The sequence below is a fragment of the Hyposmocoma kahamanoa genome, unplaced genomic scaffold, assembly GCF_003589595.1.
Source record: "Hyposmocoma kahamanoa isolate Upper Pololo Valley unplaced genomic scaffold, ASM358959v1 160, whole genome shotgun sequence".
Lineage (NCBI taxonomy): Eukaryota > Metazoa > Arthropoda > Insecta > Lepidoptera > Cosmopterigidae > Hyposmocoma > Hyposmocoma kahamanoa.
In genome coordinates this window covers 2,228,344-2,250,162 of record NW_020653575.1, presented here as the reverse complement: position 1 = coordinate 2,250,162, position 21,819 = coordinate 2,228,344, and the positions used below count along the sequence as shown (strand labels likewise).

At 36.5% G+C, this 21,819-nt stretch overlaps 1 protein-coding gene across 2 annotated transcripts in view; it reads left to right on the top strand.

Moving 5' to 3' along the window:
* The window catches only part of LOC113240664 (alpha-tocopherol transfer protein-like), a 28,276-nt gene extending 7,117 nt beyond the window's left edge, over nucleotides 1-21,159 (top strand). Inside the window, exons 2-8 of one of the 2 annotated variants that reach the window (XM_026478028.1) lie at nucleotides 3,257-3,420; nucleotides 4,492-4,651; nucleotides 10,033-10,091; nucleotides 12,090-12,286; nucleotides 13,901-14,011; nucleotides 15,530-15,635; nucleotides 19,495-21,159. In XM_026478028.1, coding sequence (XP_026333813.1) covers nucleotides 3,270-3,420; nucleotides 4,492-4,651; nucleotides 10,033-10,091; nucleotides 12,090-12,286; nucleotides 13,901-14,011; nucleotides 15,530-15,635; nucleotides 19,495-19,646 — 936 coding nt within the window. In that variant the 5' untranslated portion in view covers nucleotides 3,257-3,269 and the 3' untranslated portion in view covers nucleotides 19,647-21,159. The remainder of the gene's footprint in view (nucleotides 1-3,256; nucleotides 3,421-4,491; nucleotides 4,652-10,032; nucleotides 10,092-12,089; nucleotides 12,287-13,900; nucleotides 14,012-15,529; nucleotides 15,636-19,494) is intronic. The other variant, XM_026478029.1, reaches the window with a different exon arrangement.
* Nucleotides 21,160-21,819: the final 660 nt, after the last annotated feature.

Here is a 21,819-nt window from a genome sequence, read left to right as displayed (position 1 = left end):
TACAAATTACATCATACGAGTACAGTTTATTTTTTGAACACAATTTATCTCAACATATGGATCTTTTGGTGCAATTTCAGTACCTACTGGTACCATCACTTTTTTTATATGAAAATTGTTTCAGGCATTTACTCTATGACCCCCTAGTCTCAGGTCCCCCTGAGGTAGTAAATAAGTTTCATACATCATTATTATTAACTAGAACAATAATATTCCAACTGTATGTAAACTCAAAACCTTAATTTGATAATAATAATGTTTTCAGTTAATTAATTAATCATCCGAGTTAATGTCAGTCAGCCTCGCTAGCAGCTTGAGGCGGTTGGGTTTAAGCGGCGACATAAAAACGGTTTTGTTTGATACGGCACATATTATTCGCCGGTTCGTGAACCTGAGTCGCGAGAAGAGGCGAGAGTCTAATGTAAATATCAAAAATAATATTGTGTCTGACAATTACACCAAAAAACTCTCAAACAAGTTCAAAATCCTTATATTATGAGCACCATAATATAATGCAACGGAATTCACTACACCCAGACCAAGTCAAGTTTAAAGAAGTTAATTTCTCAAATTAGTCCTACCGGAATCGAACCAAGGACGTCCTCACCCAACGGCTATAGTGCAAACCGGTGAACACCGAGGCCGTCAAAGACGTCAATTGTGTTGACGCACGCCGCGGAAATATCAACATATACATATTTTTTTATTAAATTTAAACGTGATTTCCAAGTGTTTGATTACCTGTTTCGTTGCTTCGAGATAATAAGAAAGGCCCTTGTCAGAATTTTTAATACATTCAATAAGCAAGGGGTGCACAAAAGTACTCATTCGAGCATTTTCTAATTTTAATTAAAAAATCTTTAAACAAGTATTCGATATCTTTTTAAGAAGCGCCAATGTTATTGGTCTCTTTATTTTGAGGGCTTTGCAACTATAATTTCACCGCATTGTACGGCATTATGCCAGTATTCCACACGTTGCTGGTCCAATGAATATTCTTCTTCTTTTTCTAATAGTATAGGTAGCACACACCATAATGAAAAGACTTGCCAATCGAGGCGTAAGGTACTGTCCGATTATTGCCCAAGGTCCGCCACAAGAAGAAGAGAATCAGTATGAGCATTGATAGAAAAAACACTTTTTTCCAGTACATCCCCATAAATCGGTAAATTTTCATACAAGTTCGAGAATTTTCGTAAGTTTTGACAGCCCTGACATACCTCGCATTTGTAAACAAGACATTTTGTACTCTGCAAATATGCCAGAAACACACACGTCCAAAATGCAATATTTATCTTTTCCAAATTGGATTACTTTTTGTTAGCCTAGCTAACAAAGCTGAAAATTGGTTTTCTAATAATTTTTAAACATTTGAAATACTTGTATAAAATTAAAATTTATTTGATTGAATTCTTTCCCTAGCCATTCCCACAAAATGCAGAATGGTGACCATCTGAGTATTAATTTTGGAGTGAACAGTCTCCATCAGCTCATGTCTACAGCCAATCTTGCCAATATATAAAAGCGGAATGCTATAGTTCCTTCATCTAATTTGTCCGTCTTGTTCAAGATCGGCCTCTCGCTCTCTTAGCCTCAATATTTGCCACCACTATTAGCTTTTCAAGGCTGATGTTCATAAGTGGCCAAAACAAAATAAAACTTGATAATGATGCAAGATGATTAGGCGACTTTACCAGCGATATGACCAATGTCTTGGTGGGTTTAGCTTTCCATGACATTTGCAGTATTCTCCAGCTCCACATCTCAAATTAATGCATCTTCTGTCTTTCTCTGGCCAAGAAAGTCCATATTTTACCCGGTAAAGACTACTACTATTCACAAGGTTATTGTTACTTGTCGTGTTTTTAACAACATGTCGCACATTGAAAACAATACCGTCATTAAACGAAACTCTCGCTTTTTCGAATTTAAATTCGATTTCATTGTATTATGCATCTAGTTTCAAAATTCAACGTTGAATGGATACTATTCTACTTTGTTAACAGTAATAAAAAAAACACCCATAAACTCGAAGCAGTCAATGGGTCTTATTCCAGAACTCTACTCAATGCTCAAGTCAGAACTTGAGTATGATTACAAGCTCTGGAAATATGACCCTAATGGCAAGAAATTGAGTATGATTTCTTGTGCTTTAAATCATACTCGAGTACAGACTTGAGCATTGAGCATAGTTCTGGAATACGACCCTATGAATCTATTAGTTTTAGTATGGTCGTTTCATCGTCACAAATCAAGCTATCTACGAAAACGTACCATAATCTAAAAATGATACCAACCGGTTTTAAAGTGACCTTGAACAGAACAAGCTTTAAGGTTTACGTACCACGCCTATTTCCTAATGTAGAGTATATTCCTACCATAATGGACACTTATCTTTTAAGCTTCCACCAAATATGTCGAGCTTTATTCAAATTGTTTTAAATATTTTACCTTTGAACGAAGCCTTTTTTCAATTGAAATTATATTGTTTCTTGTATTGAAAGAATAATAAGAGAAATCTCCTTGAGAAAAATTGTATGACGAGCTCCGCGTGCTCGCACACCGGTTTCATGGTGTTGCCATCTCTGAGGTCCCGGGTTCGATCTCCGGTGAACGTAGAAAACTAAGTCAAATTCAAAATAATCTTTATTTCATAGGTAACCAAATTACACTTGAAATCGTCGTACTGACATTTGTGAGGCAGATTCCCCTGAGAAGAATGAACAAGAAACTCTAAAAAAAAATCACTTTTGTGCGTACCTCAGGCCTGTTCGAATTTTCGGCGGAATGCCTGTCTCTTGCGTGCCAGTAATAGCTTCAATGCGTTGTCCAAGTAGGTTGATATTGACCTTTTTAACACTAGTGTTGCATCGGTGAAGCGTCATATCAGTAGTTTGTTTTTTGGCGAGTAAATAATTACTAAGTGTTGCAAAAATGTCATTACCTATATAGTATAGTTACTAGTTATAATGTAATGCTCATTAATCAACTTATTGTGAGTTTATCGGTGCGGATCTATAATTGGTTCTGCATGATTATTTGAGTTTTTATTCTATAAGACAGGCGTTGGTCTTCCAATAATTAAAATAAAATATAATATAAAATATACAATGAACAGTGTACGGTACAATCAACGGTGTATACATTAACGTGACTGTAGAAAACCCTTTTCTATTTACTTTTTGGCATACTGCACAATCCATATCAATATCAAAATCTTTTACATTGTTAGGCAATGTACTGTAATGTTTTCCAGAAGACCCAAAGAGATGGCTTCGGCAGCGACTCTAGTCCAGCCAACGGGCGAGATGTGGAAGCAGATCAGAATAGATCTAAACGAAAACGTCAACACAAGAGACCGAGATCTTGCCATCATTAAGGAGTGGCTAAAGAAACAACCACATTTACCTGATGAATGGAGTAAGTATTGTAGCAAATAAATGATCCCGGTTGATTAACAACGGTTTGTTGAATAAATTGTGTGTAATTACTAGTACAAAGATCGATTTTTGTTTTTTTTTTGTGTGTGTGACGGGACGAACAAGTCGTGCACCTGATGGTAAACTACACTTACAGTGCCATTCAGAGCTTTATATCTGCAAAAAGATCTGAGGCGCACTGCCACTGCGTCCGTCATTCTGAGACATAAACTTGACAAGTCTCATTTGCCGGTAATTCCACCCTTACCCTTGAATAATAACGCATAGAATGATAGTTTCAAATCAAACGAACTGTCACAAGTGAGGCAAAAATCAAATTCATGTAGGCTAGTTTTAGTAGTAGGTTATATAATATTTATACAAAAATACAAGTTGAAACGCGTTACTTCCTTGTGGAATGTGATGTTAGTATCTATTTTATGTTTGTCTGACGTATTTTTACACCCATTTACCGCACATTTCGTCATTTTTAGCTAGAATTCTTGATCTGTTCGCGGTGCAAGTTGACCTTGAGCAATGAAGGCCCGCCCGTTCGTGTAGGCCCTTTTGGCGCGTTTCAATTTGCCTCACTTAGCGTGTGCGGACTAGGTTTCTATGCGTTATTATTCTAAGTCCTTACCCTTCTAAGCCGGAACACTGTAATGTTGACATTACCGCTACTAAACTTTTTTTAACCACTTATTATTGCCGTCAATTGTGTGTAATTTTTTTTTAAATTTACTTACCCAATGTTAGACAGATGATCACAAACGTAGTAGTTAGAAATGAAATTTAACCTTGTAGATCTGTATCAGACTCAGCTCTGCAGTGTATACGAAAATACGAAAATTTGATGCCATACGGCATTTTGTTTAGGGTAATAGCGCCGATATTAATAGAAAAACATGTGTGGTTAGATTTCATATAACCCCAAAGTGCCTTTGAAAGAGGAATTTAAAGAAATTACCATTCTTACATGAGTGTCACAGTACATTTATGAAAATTTTTCACTTAAATCGGCCACTGACATCTGCGACAGAGACTCACGTTTTTTACTTTTTATCTCTTTTAGGCGACACGTGCTTAATGTCCTTTCTTCGCGGCTGCAGTTTTTCCCTGGAGAAGGCTAAGCGAAAATTGGACATGTATTTCACCATGCGTGCTGCCTGCCCTGAATTCTTCACTAACCGAGACGTCGATAGACCTGAACTCGACGACCTTCTTAAACGAGCGTAAGCAATTAATATATATATTTTTAAATACTATACACAATCTCAGTACAGAGTACTAAAAAAACCGACATGAAAAGTCATTCAACTCCTAGCTAGTCACTCTTAGAGGTGGAATATTTTCTTTAAATTTAAATGGGACCATTTCTAAGATATCCTCTTTCCAACAAAAAAAGAATTATCAGAATCGGTTCACAAATGCCGGGAGTTATCACGTAATATATATAAATAAAAAATATACAGTCAAATTGAGAACCTCCTCTGTCTTTGAAATCTGTAAAAAAACAGTGTACCTACATCAAAATGTCAAAAAAGTCACCATATATAAGCTATTTTAACAATTCGTCGAGACCCATTTAGTGAGCACAAACATGATAGAATTATAATATGTACGAGCGAAATCCATTGTCACCCTAAGGGCTCGTTCCCATTATGACGTGACGACAGACGGTCGTGCAGTGTAAAGTATAGTGGCTTGTATATTTAAATGAAGTTATTCACTCATAGAACAACACGATTAACTGTCGTTCACAACTTTTTTGACGTTACAACGACAGACTGTCGTGACAATTGGAAAAGATAGAACGACACTCGTCTGACGATAAATAAAACGTCACGATAAAAATGTGACGACAGATAATCGCAGCTTCTACAATGCACCTGCCGTGAACCGATAATTTCTCATCACGATCCAGTGGGAACAGCTGGACACGATAGTCGTTCTACAATAAAATAAACGTCCACGACGCAATCACGACAGATAGTCGTGATATAGGAACATGCTAGATGCGAATGTCGTCCAACGATAAATAAAACGTTACGACATAATGGGAACGCGCCCTAAGGGTCGAGAGGTTGGGGTCTATAAATTTAAAAAGAACTACGGTTGCGTGATGTGCATGAGAAAAGCCTCTAAAAATTTGCCGCCATTTCGCCAGCCGTATCATGCGGTTCCTGAACACATCATAGAGAGCTTATAATATGTGTATAGATAAAGCAGTGTACGTAACTGTACATAATTAGGCATTAAAACACTCGTGTGATGTTTTTATGAATAAAACGTTTTCATAAACTCACACTCGTATTTTAATTCATTATGTAACAGTCACATAAACTACTATTATACGGCGTTATATTTATTTAAATGTGATTTTCAACTTAGATCCACAATATTATATAATACAAAATTCATTACTCATTGTCATAAGTTTTAGTACTGGAAGTAAATGTTCCTTCTTATTATATTTTAAGAAAGTAAGTTTGCAACACACGTACATACATTTTACACTTGTACACAAAGCGACATGACGTAAATTAATCAACTAGGCAAAAACTAATTAGTTCTAGAGTTTGGCTTTTATACTTAATTATTTTACTATTATAACTGCACGTGAAGCCTTTTCAACAGCCTATACATTTCTTTATTTTTATGATATCAAGTGATGGAACAAACAAGTCATGCGCCTGGTGGTAAGCGAAACGTCTGTCCATAACAGGTTGCTGTCTCGATCAGACAGACTCGACTCGCTAAGACATAAGTTGAATAGTCTCATGTGATTGTAATTTTCCTAACACCCTTACCCTTCAAAAACAAAACGTAGTAATCCTCAGAGTACTGCTTGGTGGCAGACATCGAGTATATAACCAATAATCTCAGTACAAAGTACTAAAAAACAGACCTCTAAAGTACGTGGAGTTATGTCTATTTGCAAAGTTTTATTGAAATATCCCCTAGTTCGCCACTATACAGGACTTGACACTGGAGATAATAAAAATAGGTTCTCACTACGACACTACTCAAAGTATATTGAGAGAAAAACGCCTTGAATTGGAGAAATAGCAAAACCAACCATTAAAGTAATTGCTCCTAAATTAAAGTTAGGCGCTATTTATAAAAATGAATCGTCATATGTGAACAGCCACCCTTCGATATGGATGATTTTCTTCAAAATGAAATGGGACCACTATGGAAGTATCGCGTAACATACATACAAAAAAAAGAAAAAAAAAAGAACATACAGTCGAATTGAGAACCTCCACCTTTTTTGAAGTCAGTAAAAATAGAGACCAAATGTCATTTCATTTGTTTGAGAACTATTTTGCTATATCATTACTGTGACGCTCCGATTGGCCAACCCGAATTCAAAACAATTGACGGGTGTCGTCAATGGGCGTCGTCAATTGTTTCACTTCGAACAGACCAGTTAACTTGAGCTTTTGCTATAATGGATGAAAATTGCAAAATTACATAATATTCAATATTGAATTACCGATGAAATTTGATTTTCTTTGTTCTGTAATTAGATGTTTTGCTGTTTTTCCCCACACCAGCGAATGGAACAACACGCCATTGTTAAAGATATAATCTTTATTACAATAAATACAGAATATTTTTGGACTATACGGAGACATACACACAGGTCAGGTTGTTGGTCTGTCTTTATTTCAGTGCAAACGAGAATTGATATTTATAAGTGATGTATCACTGATAAGTTACCAGGAATGTATGGCCATTGTGACGGTGTGACCTCCTTATACCGTCATCCCACCTTTTTGTATCGCCTCTCTCCATTCGTATCGTATCGTTTTTTCATCTTCTACTCATATTTAAATTTAAATTTGTTTCATTTTACCTCGCATTCTGATTTTGTTTCTTTCCATCGTCACTCTCTGCGCGACCGCGGTAGCGAACAGACCATTATTTATCTTTTTGAATCGTTTACTAGCTATATTTATACAGTTTACATTTTAAAGATTATATTTGTTGAAACCGAATAAATAAACCGATTAAATATCTATAAAAGGGACTTTCAACGTTTGAATTGCTAAATTTACTAAATAAGATGTTGGAGGCTGCGGAGGCTATTACTGCTATCCAGGCTACACACCTTTACAATCTCCCAGAACGCCCCCAGCACCAGCAGCACCTCCACACACTTATTTCGTTTCTGTTTCTGGTGATGTACTCCATGGCGGCAGATATAGGTTAGGTTGCAATACTTCACGAACACTTTCACACGTAGCTCTACACTACTTATTATACAAATTTATTTAAACATATATTTATTCTTAATGTTAACATTAACGCTTCATTTAGATAACCAAGTGTAAAATAGCCAACTAATATATTTCATCATTAACATACACGCTTTTATGTACTTACCGATAAAATTGACATTGCTTTATCAGGAAGATTCGGAATATTCCCATTTTTGTTCTTTTTTTGCATTGATAAAAGATAAATTGGAAGTTAATATAGACAGCATATATAAAGATAAACAGAGATATGGAATTATGCCAGTTTTTATTGCACCTGCAAAGCTTTACTTATTTGTTATACCGTCAGCTTCATAAGCAAATAATTAAAAACATCCGTGCAGTAAAACACAGTAAAAGCATATCGGACATCAGGATTCCGTATTCATTTTTATTGACTTTTCCTTACTTAAGAGTCAACCTCAAATGGCTTTGGTTGATTCCGCATAACAGCGAAAGCTTTGAATCAATCACTTTGAAAAAAAAATATATAGTATAAAATTGAGGATGTACACTGATTACTACACTGTGTGAAAACACGATTCCTAAAAATTTTCACGATAGTAAAAAAACACAAACTTACCTCGAAATTTTACAAAAAAACCGCTGCAGTGAATAGGTACTTTATATATACCAATTTCAACTAAACTAAATAAAACACGCGTAGTATACGCTATATATTTTTCAAAGGGCTTTAACTTAGTTTGTTAAAATATTTATTCTGAAATCAAGCCAGTGTCCTTGCCGCTCGACCGAAAATGAACCGGGAAAAAATTTAATTCCAGCAGAGGTAGTATCAACTCTTAAGAACTAGGCTCTTGCTTCTCAACGCGTGACATTCGTTTTATGCTATTTACCTGTATAGGCTTCCCAAGATTACTTTGTAACAGACCCATGGGACGAGCGATCCTAAACTCAAATCTTTAAACACATACAAATGTAAATATATCGCACTACTAATACAATAGTGTTGTAACTCAAAAAATGTGAAATTCAAGATTATACCATTTCTGAACGTAAAATTTGTTTCTCTACATGTCAATAAAATTGTCATAAAAAACCATTAAAATATATCTACTTAACTCAGAATGAGACAAACGTTTTGTGAGCTCAGGACAAAACAGTCCTTACTCAAAAATATGAAATTATTTTTCATTTATTTTTAAATATACTTCTATTTGGCAAGTAGGAAATTGATCAGATATGTAATGAATTTTTACTTAAACATAAATTATAATAAGCTTTCACAGGAACGGAGCAATTCGTTTTTCAGCTATGCTGAGTAAATTAACATTTTGAGTTAACACACTATTGTATTAGTAGTGCGATATGTAGTGTTTAGAGGTTGCAGACCGGTTCAAAAATAGATTCCTGAGCGTAGCGAGGGTTTCAAGGCACGAGACGCAAAACAACTTTGCTGCCGAGTGAAACACACAACTTTTCACCTCACTATAGCGAGGGAATTGGTAGATGAAAGAAAGACAGTTGAACTATGAAACATCAGTTTTTTTAAATTACTTAAAAGAAAAATTTATCTTCGTCCTGAATTTACACCTAACAAATTTTTATTCTTGCTTGTACTTTTATTTCGTATGATTAAGTGATTATTGAAATTATTTCAGTTCTTCGACGAAATAAAATAATTTAATAAACACAATTAGTTATCTTTTTCAATTTGACGACAACAATAATAAAAATAAAATATACCAAAGGATTTATATTACATAAATAAGTAATGTATGGCAAATCGCGTAGTTGAACGTGTCATTGTCTTTTTTTTCATCAAAAGAAAAAGTTAGGTACACCACAGTCCATCGTTAAGTTCGAATTTCAAAATCCTTTTCTATAGTAGAGAAAAAAAAGCCTTCCGAGCTAGTGAGGTGAAAAAAAATTATCCTCCTCTCTTTCCTTACAAGTAAAAAAATATTGTGTACCCTAGAATAATAACGCATAGAATGATAGTTTCATATCAAACGAACTGTCACAAGTGAGGCAAAAATCAAATTCATGTAGGCTAGTTTTAGTAGTAGGTTAATTTTCGGTTTTAGTGAATATTTATATGAAAATACAAGTTGAAACGCGTTATTTTATGTTTGTCTGACGTATTTTTACACTTATTTACCGCACATTTCGTCATTTTTAGCTAAAATTCTTGATCTGTTCGCGGTGCAAGTTGACATTGAGCACTGAAGGCCCGCCCGCTCGTGTAGGCCCATTGGGAGCGCTTCAATTTGCCTCACTTAGCGTGTGCGGACTAGGTTTCTATGCGTTATTATTCTAAGTTGTGTACGTTATTTCTTCACATTAAAAATAAATGTAATTTAATACAAACTTTTCTGAAATTTCAGTCAAGGTGCACCATTACCAGGACTTACACCAAAAGGACGGCGAGTGACGTTTTGCAGAGGTTAGTATCATTTACTGAAAATACTATAGATATTTGTTTTCGAATTGAAACTTTAAAGTATATTATTTTTTTATTTTTTTATAGTTTGTTGGTTCACTTACAATTATTACAATGTAACACACTATAAATTCAATTTGGTGAAGTTCTTATCTAAATTGCACAACATTTTAAATGTGTTTATTTTTGTATGAAAGTAAAATCTGACGAATGATTAAAAATCATGGAACAAAAGTTGTTGTTTGTGATGTTAGTAATATAGTTTTGCGAGGTTGTACGTATTTTAAAAATAACCCTGTATTTAAAGGGGTATGAGGGTAATTACAGTGGCAAAGAGATTTCTTTAGAAATTGATTAACCGATACACAATATTTTTTGTACTAGTACTAATACTTTTTTGTTGGAAAGAGAGTACTTCCATAGTGGTCCCATTTTAATTTTGACGAAAATCATCCACATCTAAGGGTGGCTGTTCATGCTTGAAGATTCATTTTTATATATAGCGCCTAAATTTTATTATAAGGAGCAATTATTTTAATGGTTGATTTTGCTATTCTCCAATTCAAGGCGTTTTTCTTTCTAAGTATACTTTGAGTAGTGAGAACCGATTTTTATTATATTATCTCCTGTGTCAAGTCCCGTATAGTGGCGAACTAGGGGATGTATCCGGGTTTGCACACTTTCCGGTAATCGATTTCAATAAAACTTGGTAATATATATTATATGTAATTCCACGTACTTTTGAGGTCGGTTTTTTTAGTACTCTGAGATTATTTAAAACCCCGCACTAAAAAAACCCTGTATTGTTAGTGCCATAGACACACACACTGAATGTCTACAATCACAAATTACACTCAAAGTCACGAGAAAAATAAATGTGGACCATACAAATATTTCTCCCCACACGGGAATCGAATCCGGGACCTCTTGGGTGGCTGTCCAACATGGTAACCATTCGGCCACGGAGGCAGTTAAATTTGAAACGCCTGACTGTTTTAACCGACGAAACAAGCTTAGCGTGTCTAAGATCCCTTATCATAATGTAAGACCTGCTGAACATCTGACTCTTTGACCACTTTCTTAGTATCGAGTTCTTAGTTTTTCGCGATTATTACAAATCGGAAATTAATTCGTGATCATGAATATAAAACACTTTTACTTTTTAACCGACTAGACAGTTTTAGTTACAAATCAAATGAAAATTCATTTATTTCAGACATATACAGTCCATAATCTTATAATACTTACACAATTATGTATGGAGTCCCATCAGGATCTACCACCGGTCCGTCTCTTGCAATGAAGCATGATCGGGCAGTCAACCCTATCAGCCACAATACGAAGAACGTCATTTGAGCTGCCACGGATATGGCTTAATAATAATAATAATGATAAATTTATTCAATTTAAACATACAGCACTTAAACTAGATGACTACAATAAGGTACAATTCGATTGTATGGGCAGACAAAAGTTGAACCATCATAACCTATTCTAGGTACAAAACCTGTGTTAATAGTGTTAGGAAGATTCTCCGTTTTGGCAAAATCAGAAAAGAAAACAATCTTTGAACTGCGGCTAAAACTGAAATAGTGTAGCTTAGCAACGAGGCAGCTCTCTTTCTAAGAGTGCATAGCCATCCGTATGAGCTTCTGCGAACATGCCTCATGCCTGATGCGCTGCAGTACAGCGGCAACCCCAGCAACACTCTAGTTGTGTTTCGTGTGTATGTTACACGAATACTCCGGCCGTACTGTTTGTAAACCAATTATAATGATTCTTTTTTTTTTTGGAAAGAGAGCACCTCAGTATCGTGCCACTTAAATTTTAAGCAAATATTCCTCTTCTAAGGAAAGCAAAATAGGGAATAAATCAGGTTTATTAGATTTCAACCACTTTCCGTTAACCGTTTTCAATATACTTACCTTGGCAACTAGATGTAATTCCTACAAACTTTTGAAGTTTTTTTTTATAAAAAAGGTATAATTATTGAACTTACAGCAACGACCAACACCATTGACGCCCATTACCTAAATAATGCATTCAAAGTAGCAATGATGTACGGAGACGTCAGACTTATGGAAGAAAGTGAAGGAATTGGTGGCGATGTGTTCATACTGGACGCTTCCGTTGTCTCGCCCAGCCATTTGGCAAAAATCTCCATTAGCCACGTAAAGAAGTTCTTTATTTGCGTTCAGGTAAGTGTATTATAATAATAATGTACAGTCAAGTGCACGTCAAGCTTGACACTTGGGACCGTTCTTATCGTAACCGGCATAGAGTTGGACTTAAATCTTAAGTATCAAGCTTGACATGCTCTTGACCCTGTACGAAACAACCACAGCAATTATTTGGTCTCAAACTAGTAAATCCCCTGTACTATGAATACTAGAGCAACCGAATTTACTTTGGGGCACTACCCAGAACACCCAGACCAGAACCAATTTAGAAAAGTTTACTCCCGGTACCTCCACATCCAATGCCCACACTACAAACCATTGGGCCACCAAAGACCATATCCACCTTCTACAGGTATAACAAAAGGGTCGTGATACATACTATCGTAATAATTATAAAAAATTGAGATTTAAAATCTTAAAAATATTAAAAAAGAAACCTCAGAAGATTTAGATCTGCACAAAAAAAATCGGAAAAGGAAAAACGGAATTACATACGACGACCATGCAACACATTACAGAATTTATTTACCATTTTGTCACAACTTGACTTCTGCAGAACAGATATTATAATAATAAGTAGGGCTCGGATAAATATGCAGTATAAACTACAAAATATGTACATATAATATGGACAAAAAAATCTTAAAATATGGAGATAAAAAAACAACTATTTTCACATAGACTACGCTTTTAAAAAAAAATCAACAAATTTTATTCCACTTCAATCAAATTTTCGTTACTGCTATTGTTACAATACACACATGTTATTTAAATTTTCAAAATTAAAATTCTTGTCGTATCCATGGCTACGATAATTAGATCTAATTACCGTTTTCCATAAACTATTTCTGGCTTAATAACTCGAAAACTATTTTGTGTATTCTAATGGCCTTTTAGATATATTAATATTTTGGGTTAAAGTTTTCATATTTTAATGTTAATGGATATAATGAGCAAGACAAAATAATGGCTACGGTAATTAGACTGAGAACACCGAAATGGCTACGGTAATTAGGCGTAGGTGGGTTTCGTGCTCGTATGTTGTCCTTAGCAGCGCTGTTCCACAACTTCCAGCAGATATCCTAATTAAGGGTTTCCGATAAATGCAGTGCAACGCGTGGCGCCACCACGCCAAAGGAACCGACACGCGTTACCATACAATTACGATGATAATTAATCACTTGATTTATCACCGAACAGTGTCTAACTGCCTCATTGGCCGAACGGTTACCATGCCGGCCTGCCACGTAGAGGTCCTGGGTTCGATTTCCAGGCCGGAAGAAATATGTGTATAGCCTACATTTATTTCTCTCGTGAGTTTGGGTGTAATTTGTGATTGTCTGTGTGTGGTCCATAGCACCTGCGATACAGGGTTTCCCTAGTGCGGGGCTATGAGTGTGTTGCGTTGTTATTATTATTATAGTGTTTAAGTACAGTATAAATAACATGTTACCTAGGACTATTAGTTGTAGACCGTCTCAACTACAAACAGTGTTCAGTAGCAGCAGGGTAAAAAGGATATCAATACAAAAGTTAAAAGAAATAACGATAGGTGAACTTAACCTAACTGCCTGTGTCAAAAAAAAATATTTTAGTGGCACAATACTTTCATATTCTGTTTAACCATAACAGGAAGCATACCCGGTAAAACTGAAAGAAGTGCACGTGGTAAACGTGTCGCCCATCATCGACGCAGTCATCACCATGGTGAAGCCATTCCTCAAAGACAAGATTAAGAAGAGAGTAAGTATTATTATATATCTTTGAATTGTATGAAAGTTTATGAATAGGTCAAACGAACCCTAAATCGACGAACATACAAACATTGTTTTATCTTAATGTTGCATCCTTGGTATAAGGCCGCATTTGCAAAATGACAATTTCAAAGCGACTTTAAGCAACGATGCAAACGCGATGCAAACGCGATGCAAAGGCGATGCATACGCGATACAAACGCGATTAAATTAATTAACTAATTTATTTATTATAATAAACGACTGTATCAATGCAGTCGCACTCTAAAGAACAAACGAAATTAGTCGATAACTTTTTATTATGCTCAAGTCGGAGAGTTATAAAATTTCACATTATACATAATTATGTATACAGTATGGAGCTCTTTGTAAAAGAGTTCATCATGGGAAGTACTGCCACCTTACCTATTTTTGCCGCCAAGCAGTAACGTGAGCATTACTTCGTTCCGGTTTTGAAGAGAAAGGTGAAGGTGAGACACATGGGACTTGTCAACTTCTGTCTTAGGATGACGGGTGCTGTGACAGTGCCCCTCAGATCTTTGCAATTTAAAGCTTTGAGTGCCAGTGCAGCTGCTATTGGACAGGCGTGTTGCTTACCACCAGACGTACGTCTTGTCCGTCCCGTCACTTGTTGTCATGAAAAAATTTTAGTGCAGTTGGTATTATTTTTATGACTTTCATGTGACAAACGCGTGGCATTATTATACCAAGGGTATGAAGTCTGACTAGAGGTCCATAAATTCTGTCTATCTCAATTCAAGAAACAATATTTGTTTATTCCAATCTTGTTTCGTTTCGGGCTCTTTACAGGTCCGGTCCCGACCAAATTTAAAGACGTATGATGCGAATGAAGCTTCATACTTGACATTGTCTTTTGATTTTTTTTTATAATATCAAGTGACGGGACGAACTAGTCGTAAGCCTGATAGTAAGCTACATGCCTGTCCATAACAGTTGCAATGCCCCGGAACGAAGTATTGCTCACGTCACTGCTTGGCGGCAGAAATAGGTAAGGTGGCACCTACCTGGACGAACTCTTTCACAAGTAGCACTACTGCTACTAAATTGATTTAGTCGAATATTACTTATTTGACAGTAATTGTTTCGGACGGAGAGAACGGGATTAGTCCCATAGTTATGGCTGACTGATTATAAATCATCTTTACAAACAAATTATTGTACAAGACAACAAGAGTCTAGATTCCACACAATTATGATTCAAAGTGTATTCCATAGCATTTAAGTTTATTTGAAAAGAGCAGTCCCTAGAGTTTCTTGCTCGTTCTTCTCAGGGAGGTCAGCGTAGTGAACGAGCAGTAGCTTAAAAAATGACGTTTTCAAGTGTAAAAATTTTACCTATGGAATAAATGATTATTTGACTTTGACATTGATAATAAAAGTTCTTGCTGGAACACAAATATAAATTAATAATAGTATTACTGTTTCTTTATAAGTGAGAGAACCGCTGCATCGTTTTTAATTGATGACGAATAATCAAAATTTCCAGATCTTCGTCCACTCCGACCTAAAGACACTGTACGACTATGTACCACAGAAAATGTTGCCTGAAGAATATGGCGGCAGCAGTGGACTTTCCCTCGACGAGATTAACAGTAAGCAAAATTTTTGTTGATTCATCATTCTTAGAATAAGTTAAGCTGGCATTGGTAGACGAAAATTTAGAACAGAGAGGAAATAGAAATGAGTGCGGAGGTGCATATTCAGAGATGGGCGGTGAGTTACAAACCTTTTTTTTTTTTTTTTTTTTTGTCGGGGGGAAATCTTTATGGATACCCCTGAGCCCAGGGAGACTCAGGGGTTATGCGGGGACTCTCCCTCCAGGCTGGAGGGGTGAGTTACAAACCTACCAAACCCGCCCAGGATTTAACCGAGTTTTTACCCAAAGCACTGGATTTTAACGATTTTGGGCAGAAATCTGTCCAAAATCGCAGGCGGAAACCATTATATGTGTAAAATAATACGGAAGTTGCCTTGACGTCGAGTTGCGGATACCAGCCCGTTGCAGCAAGTATCAAGTAATACGGAAGTTGATATAATTCTATATTTATTAATGATTTCCATGTAAAACTCTTTTTAGATGTAAAAGAGGCAACTCCACACAATATCAACCTTGCTATCCTGTGAACTCTCATTTATCACTAAGGATGCAATACGATTCCATTTTTATGAAAATTGATTTGATTTTTCCTATAGATTCATTTCAATGCGATTTTCAAGCGAGTCGATTCAATAGAAAGTCAAAAAATCGGTATGTGAGTAAGCGATAAACGTTTTGTAATAATATCATTACATTTGAACAAAACTCGATTTACAAATATTTAGTTGTATATAGTTTTTGCTCTCGATTTCGAGCGTTAATGGGTAACTCGATTGCACAACACGCCTGGCGCATGCCCATCTCTGACCATATGAAATCACACCAAACCATCTGGTCTCAATGCCTACTGCTATGAATACCAGAGGAATAGAAATGATGTTATTTAAGGCGCTACGCAGACGAAGCAAAATTGATCCTTGTGTTCCGGCAATTGGCAACCCGCAACTACCTATTTATGACGTTTTTCATATAACTTCGTGAAACCACCCAGACCCACCCATTTCAGATGAGAGTTTCGACGACAGTTTTTGATTGCCGAAATCTGCCATTAAATTAATTGGTAATTGACACAACTAGAAACTAGCAAGTTTGTACCGGTTGTCTCAAGTTGCCAATGTCCCCAACCGACAACCGCAACGCGTTGAGCGACTACACTTCCTCCCGGTTCCTGCTTTTTAATGGCCATCAGGTTCGAAAGTTAACTGGATGTTGATAAGCAAAAAGGATCCAATCCACAAAATCATTAAAAATGAGTTATATGTACCAAATGGTTCCTAAAGTCTAACCTCTTAGATCAGTAAAAACATCCAACATATAAACTTAAATAAATTTCTCTGGAGTTACATGACATTATAAGTTTTGAAAATAAAAGAAGAGTGAGGAACACTATTAAACTTTAAACTGCCATATCTCGAAAATGACTGTATGTGCATTGGATTTTTGTTTAACTACGTCCAATTTACAATTGCAATTGAACTATCGATTATTATTTAGATAATTGGAGTAAGCTCAACTAGTTCAAAGATCACGTCTTGATAGTTAACTTATTTTGAACAATATGACTCTGAACTGAATAACTAAACCGGTTCAAAGATCACAAAATATTTAACTTAAATTGGTACAATAAAGACTCAGTACTGGATAACTAAACCTCTCTGTTTCCAATTGTAGAATCTACTTTACGTAAAAGATCTGCCGGGGGTGTCTATGTGTATCAATTCTAATTAAAATTATTATGCTCCGGGTGTATATCGACTGAGCCAACAAATTTAAAATTATGCTACATAGAAAAGTTCACCAATATTTTGCTTGGAATTCTGATCAGGCGGTAGCACATAGGGCGCACTATAAGTTTTCGGAACTGGCCACTTACATAAACAATATTTAAAAAGTAATTGAAACATTTGAAAATGGAACTCTTTGGCTGTAGAATACAGTTTGTTTCATCTGGCTGGCACTTGTTTTGACACTGTAGCGTCGTTTTAGAAATTGGTTGTCTACATCACCGTGGATTTAACTCGTGAAAATTTTCGAAGTATGATTTTCTACGACTTTGAGTGTAATTTAACAGCTCAGCGGAGCTCCACTAGGCCTTAAACTGCTTTTGGCAATGAAGCACCATGCAAGACGACTATTTATAGCTGGTTTACAGAATTCAAACGCGGTCGTGTGAATCTCAGTGACGAATTTCGTGATGGTCGCCCGTCCACTGCTGTGAACAACAAAAAGATCGATGCTGTGCGCCGTATGATCAAAATAGACAGGCATGTGACATACCATGAGATTCGGGCATCTTTAGGCATAGGTATGAGTCAAATACAATCAATACTACACAAACGTTTTGGGTGTGAAAAAGCTGTGCTCTCGGTGGATCCGACACAATTTGTGACTGAGGTTCAAAAAACGGATCGCGTCACTTGGTGCAATGCCATGATTACCAGATTCAACGAAGGGGCGTCAAATTTGGTGTGGGACATAGTAACAGATGACGAAACATGGATTTATAGTTACGATCCCAAAACAAAGCAGCAATCGGTCGTATGGGTCTTTCAACATGAGCCGAAACCAATCAAAGTGGCGCGCGTGCAAAGTACCTCTAAGCGGATGATTGCTTCTTTTTTTAATGAAACTGGACACGTGGCTACTGTTGCTTTGGAGAATCGTTGTACCGTGAATAGTGATTGGTACACGACCATTTGTTTGCCGAAAGTTATTAACAAACTCCGTAAAAATAACCGTAATACCGTATCATCTTGCACCACGGTAATGCCAGTTCACACACGGCCAGACAGACAAATGAATTTTTGAAGGTAAATAACGTTGACCTTATGAGCCATCCCGCGTACAGCCCCGACCTGGTACCTTGTGACTTCTATTTATTTCCAAAAATTAAGAACCAGTTACGCGTTCAACGATTTTCATCACCTGAAGAGGCTGTCGAAGAGTATGAAAAATATGTTTCAAAGATTGTCACGGAGGAGTTGATAAATGTTTTCAAAATTGGTTCATTCGTATGAAAAAGTGCATTAACGCTAACGGAGAATATTTTGAGAAACAATAAATTCATTTCTGACCATTTATAGTATTTTTTTCTTATTCATTCTGGAAACTTATAGTGCGCTCCACGTAGAAGAGATATGACGCATCTTAACAGGAGGTATCTGGTTCAGGTCCTCTTCTTTAATTTTAGATCATATCATTTAACGGGAAAGGAAACCAACTTCAAGACCTAGATGCTGGTTTTGAAGTTGGTTTTATTTACTAAACCTCACCTCTAATCTAATCTACGTAATCCTCACCTTATAGAGGCCACCTTTACTGTTAGTCGCATTAGAATTGTAAATTTGGAGACTTCATCGCTTTCTGTTTATGTTTTGACGACCTCGGTGGCACAACGATTGCACTGTGGACACTTTATAATATAAAAGTAACGGGATTTACTCGCGTAGTATTTTAGTCTGAAGCGGTCCGACTAGTTTCGATGGTCTTCTTCAGGGGTTGAGTGCAACGTTCTCGACCGCGTCACGACTAGCACTTTTTATATTATAATGTGTGATAACCGTCTTAGTTTTCATAATAAAACTGTGGACACTGGTTGAGAAGGTCCCGGGTTCATTAACCTTTCTGCATTGGTTTTTTGTTTGTTCCGGATAATGCTCCGGAGTGAATTCTGTTCCTCTGGTACTTAAAGTACAGGGAATTCCCTAGACTGAGACCAGGTAATTGGTGTGGCACAAGACATTGTATCTAAACAGGACCATGGCAAGATCATGAGATTACAAAGCCAATCGATGCGGATTTTGTGACTTCTTAAATCATCGTTTCATATCAGTCATGGTCAAAATTATTTTCAGATGCCTGGATCGAGAAGCTCAGGAGCTATAAACAATGGTTTAAAGAACAAGAGTCAATGATAGCCAATGAAGCACTGCGGCCGGGGAAGCCAACAAACTACGACGAACTTTTTGGCATCGATGGTTCTTTCAGACAACTCCGCATTGATTAAAATATACTTATATCCACGATTTGCACCTACCAATTACTTCTTATCAAATTCTAATTACGGAATGTCTAACCGAAGAGTTTGTGCTGTATATGATTTGCTCAAGCATCCTTAAGGCGGATCTACACCTGCGCACTCGCACGAATAGTTGGATTTTGCGTGCATCAGAAACAAAGTATGGACACATTTGGCCATGATCGCGATTGGTTAGCAAGTGGTTCGCGTTCAAATTATAATAATCACGACGTGCACATGTGACTGGTTAATGAATGAGCACAAAAACTGTACGGACGCATCCGCCAACAGTTTGGTTGCATTTTATATGTAACGCAACAATTGACAATTGAATGACGTAGCTTAACGACACGCGAACCTCGCGTATACTATTTGCGTCATGCGCGTGCGCGCGCTTAGGTTGCAACGTCTATTGCTGTTCGGAGCGCATGGTGCGCACCATGCCCTTAACATGCCGAAACATTCTGTCGCGACATCGTTCTCGCGCCTGGGCTCTCTTTAGATCAGACTTGCCCTACGTGCCTCCCTTTGCCACGCATTCCCACATAGTTGCACACTGCACATACTCCGAAGTTTGCCGAAGCGTCTCAAGGTATGCTGAGGAGGCAGCTCGGTATCCCTAAGCAGCTTTGTTAATACCGCTACGACCATTATCACTGAAATTTCAATTATAATGCCATAACTTTAAGGTGTATTACCTTTCATCGCCTAAAAATCCTCTGACGATTCTTCCCGTTAGTGGGTGCCGGGCTTTAGTCGACCTGCCGCGCGTCTGACCTTGTTTCGGCAGAGATTCTTGTTACAGTGGACGTTAAATTCAATTTCTTTGCAACTTTTGTTACAATGAAATATTTGCACTTCCATGCGTTTGGCATCAAATGCTGTCAATGACTATTTAGGGGATAAATAATATAGGATTGGTAGGTGGAGATTGTGATTTAGTTTAAACAGATGTGTGGAGTATCCAACTCAACAAAATTACAAATTGTTAGAATAGTAAGGTGAAGATCGTATTAGTATTAGCAGGTTATAATAGAATTTGGAGGTTTTAATATTAAGATGTGGTTAAAAACCATATGTGAGAATATAATACATTATATTTTTATATTGCAGAGGCCGAAAGTAAGGGATAGCTGGACGAGTATGAGTTACATACTCGTAGTTAGATACTCGGCCTTGTAACTCATATTAGTACAAGTCAAATTAACACCCTTCCCGCCGAGGCTTACATATTGCTTTTTTCAAACAATGTGAGGAAATAATAAAAGACTAAAGAATATTTGACATGTTAGGACAATTGTTTAGTACAAAATGTTATTTTATCGCCTTTTTCTTTTTTCTAAGTAGGTGTTTTTAATTCCTGCAATTAGAAACGATTACGGTTTGTTCACGAATATATTTTTATTGCAGGTACTTTGTGTTTGTGATAAATATTTTTTGATTTTGTGTTTCTTTTTTAATTTTCTACAAATACTTTGCCACTGGTTGGTAATTCAAATAATGTGATATTTAGTTTGATTTAAACATAGATTTATACGGCAAAGTATGATTAATAAAATATTTTTTTTAATTGTGTATTTACTTAAATTAACACTTAGAGGTTATCCAATTCCTTCTATTTAACCATTCCTCTTACATAAATTTTTGTAGTGAAATGCCATCGGATCAGAAGAGTCAAGATGATTGATCAGAGATTATGATGGAGGTGTGTGGCTATCGTTGGCTGTGCGATTCGCTTTAAAAAAACTACGGTCTGTGTCAGGCCGCCTTAATAGGCAGGGAGATCGTCAAACTCCTGCAATTATGCTTTATTAGCTTTATAAAGTATAATAATTAAACAAAAATAGGATCCAATTTATACGGAAACCATACTTTTAGCAAAATATAACCAGTAAAATGATAACACTCAACACCTGTTTGAAAGAGCGCTGCGTCCAATTAAGCCAGATTGCAGACAAAGAGTAAGAAGTCAGACCTCATTATTAGATAGGAATAATAGCGCGGCTGAAAAAGAAAATTACAGCACTAATGCCGTGGTCCACTGTACCTACACAGTGTCGATTGCCACCTTCGCCGAAACTACCAGTTATTATAAATACAAGTTTATGTACAGAGACCCAACAAATCATACGAAACGTTCAACAAACTGATCAGGAAGGTT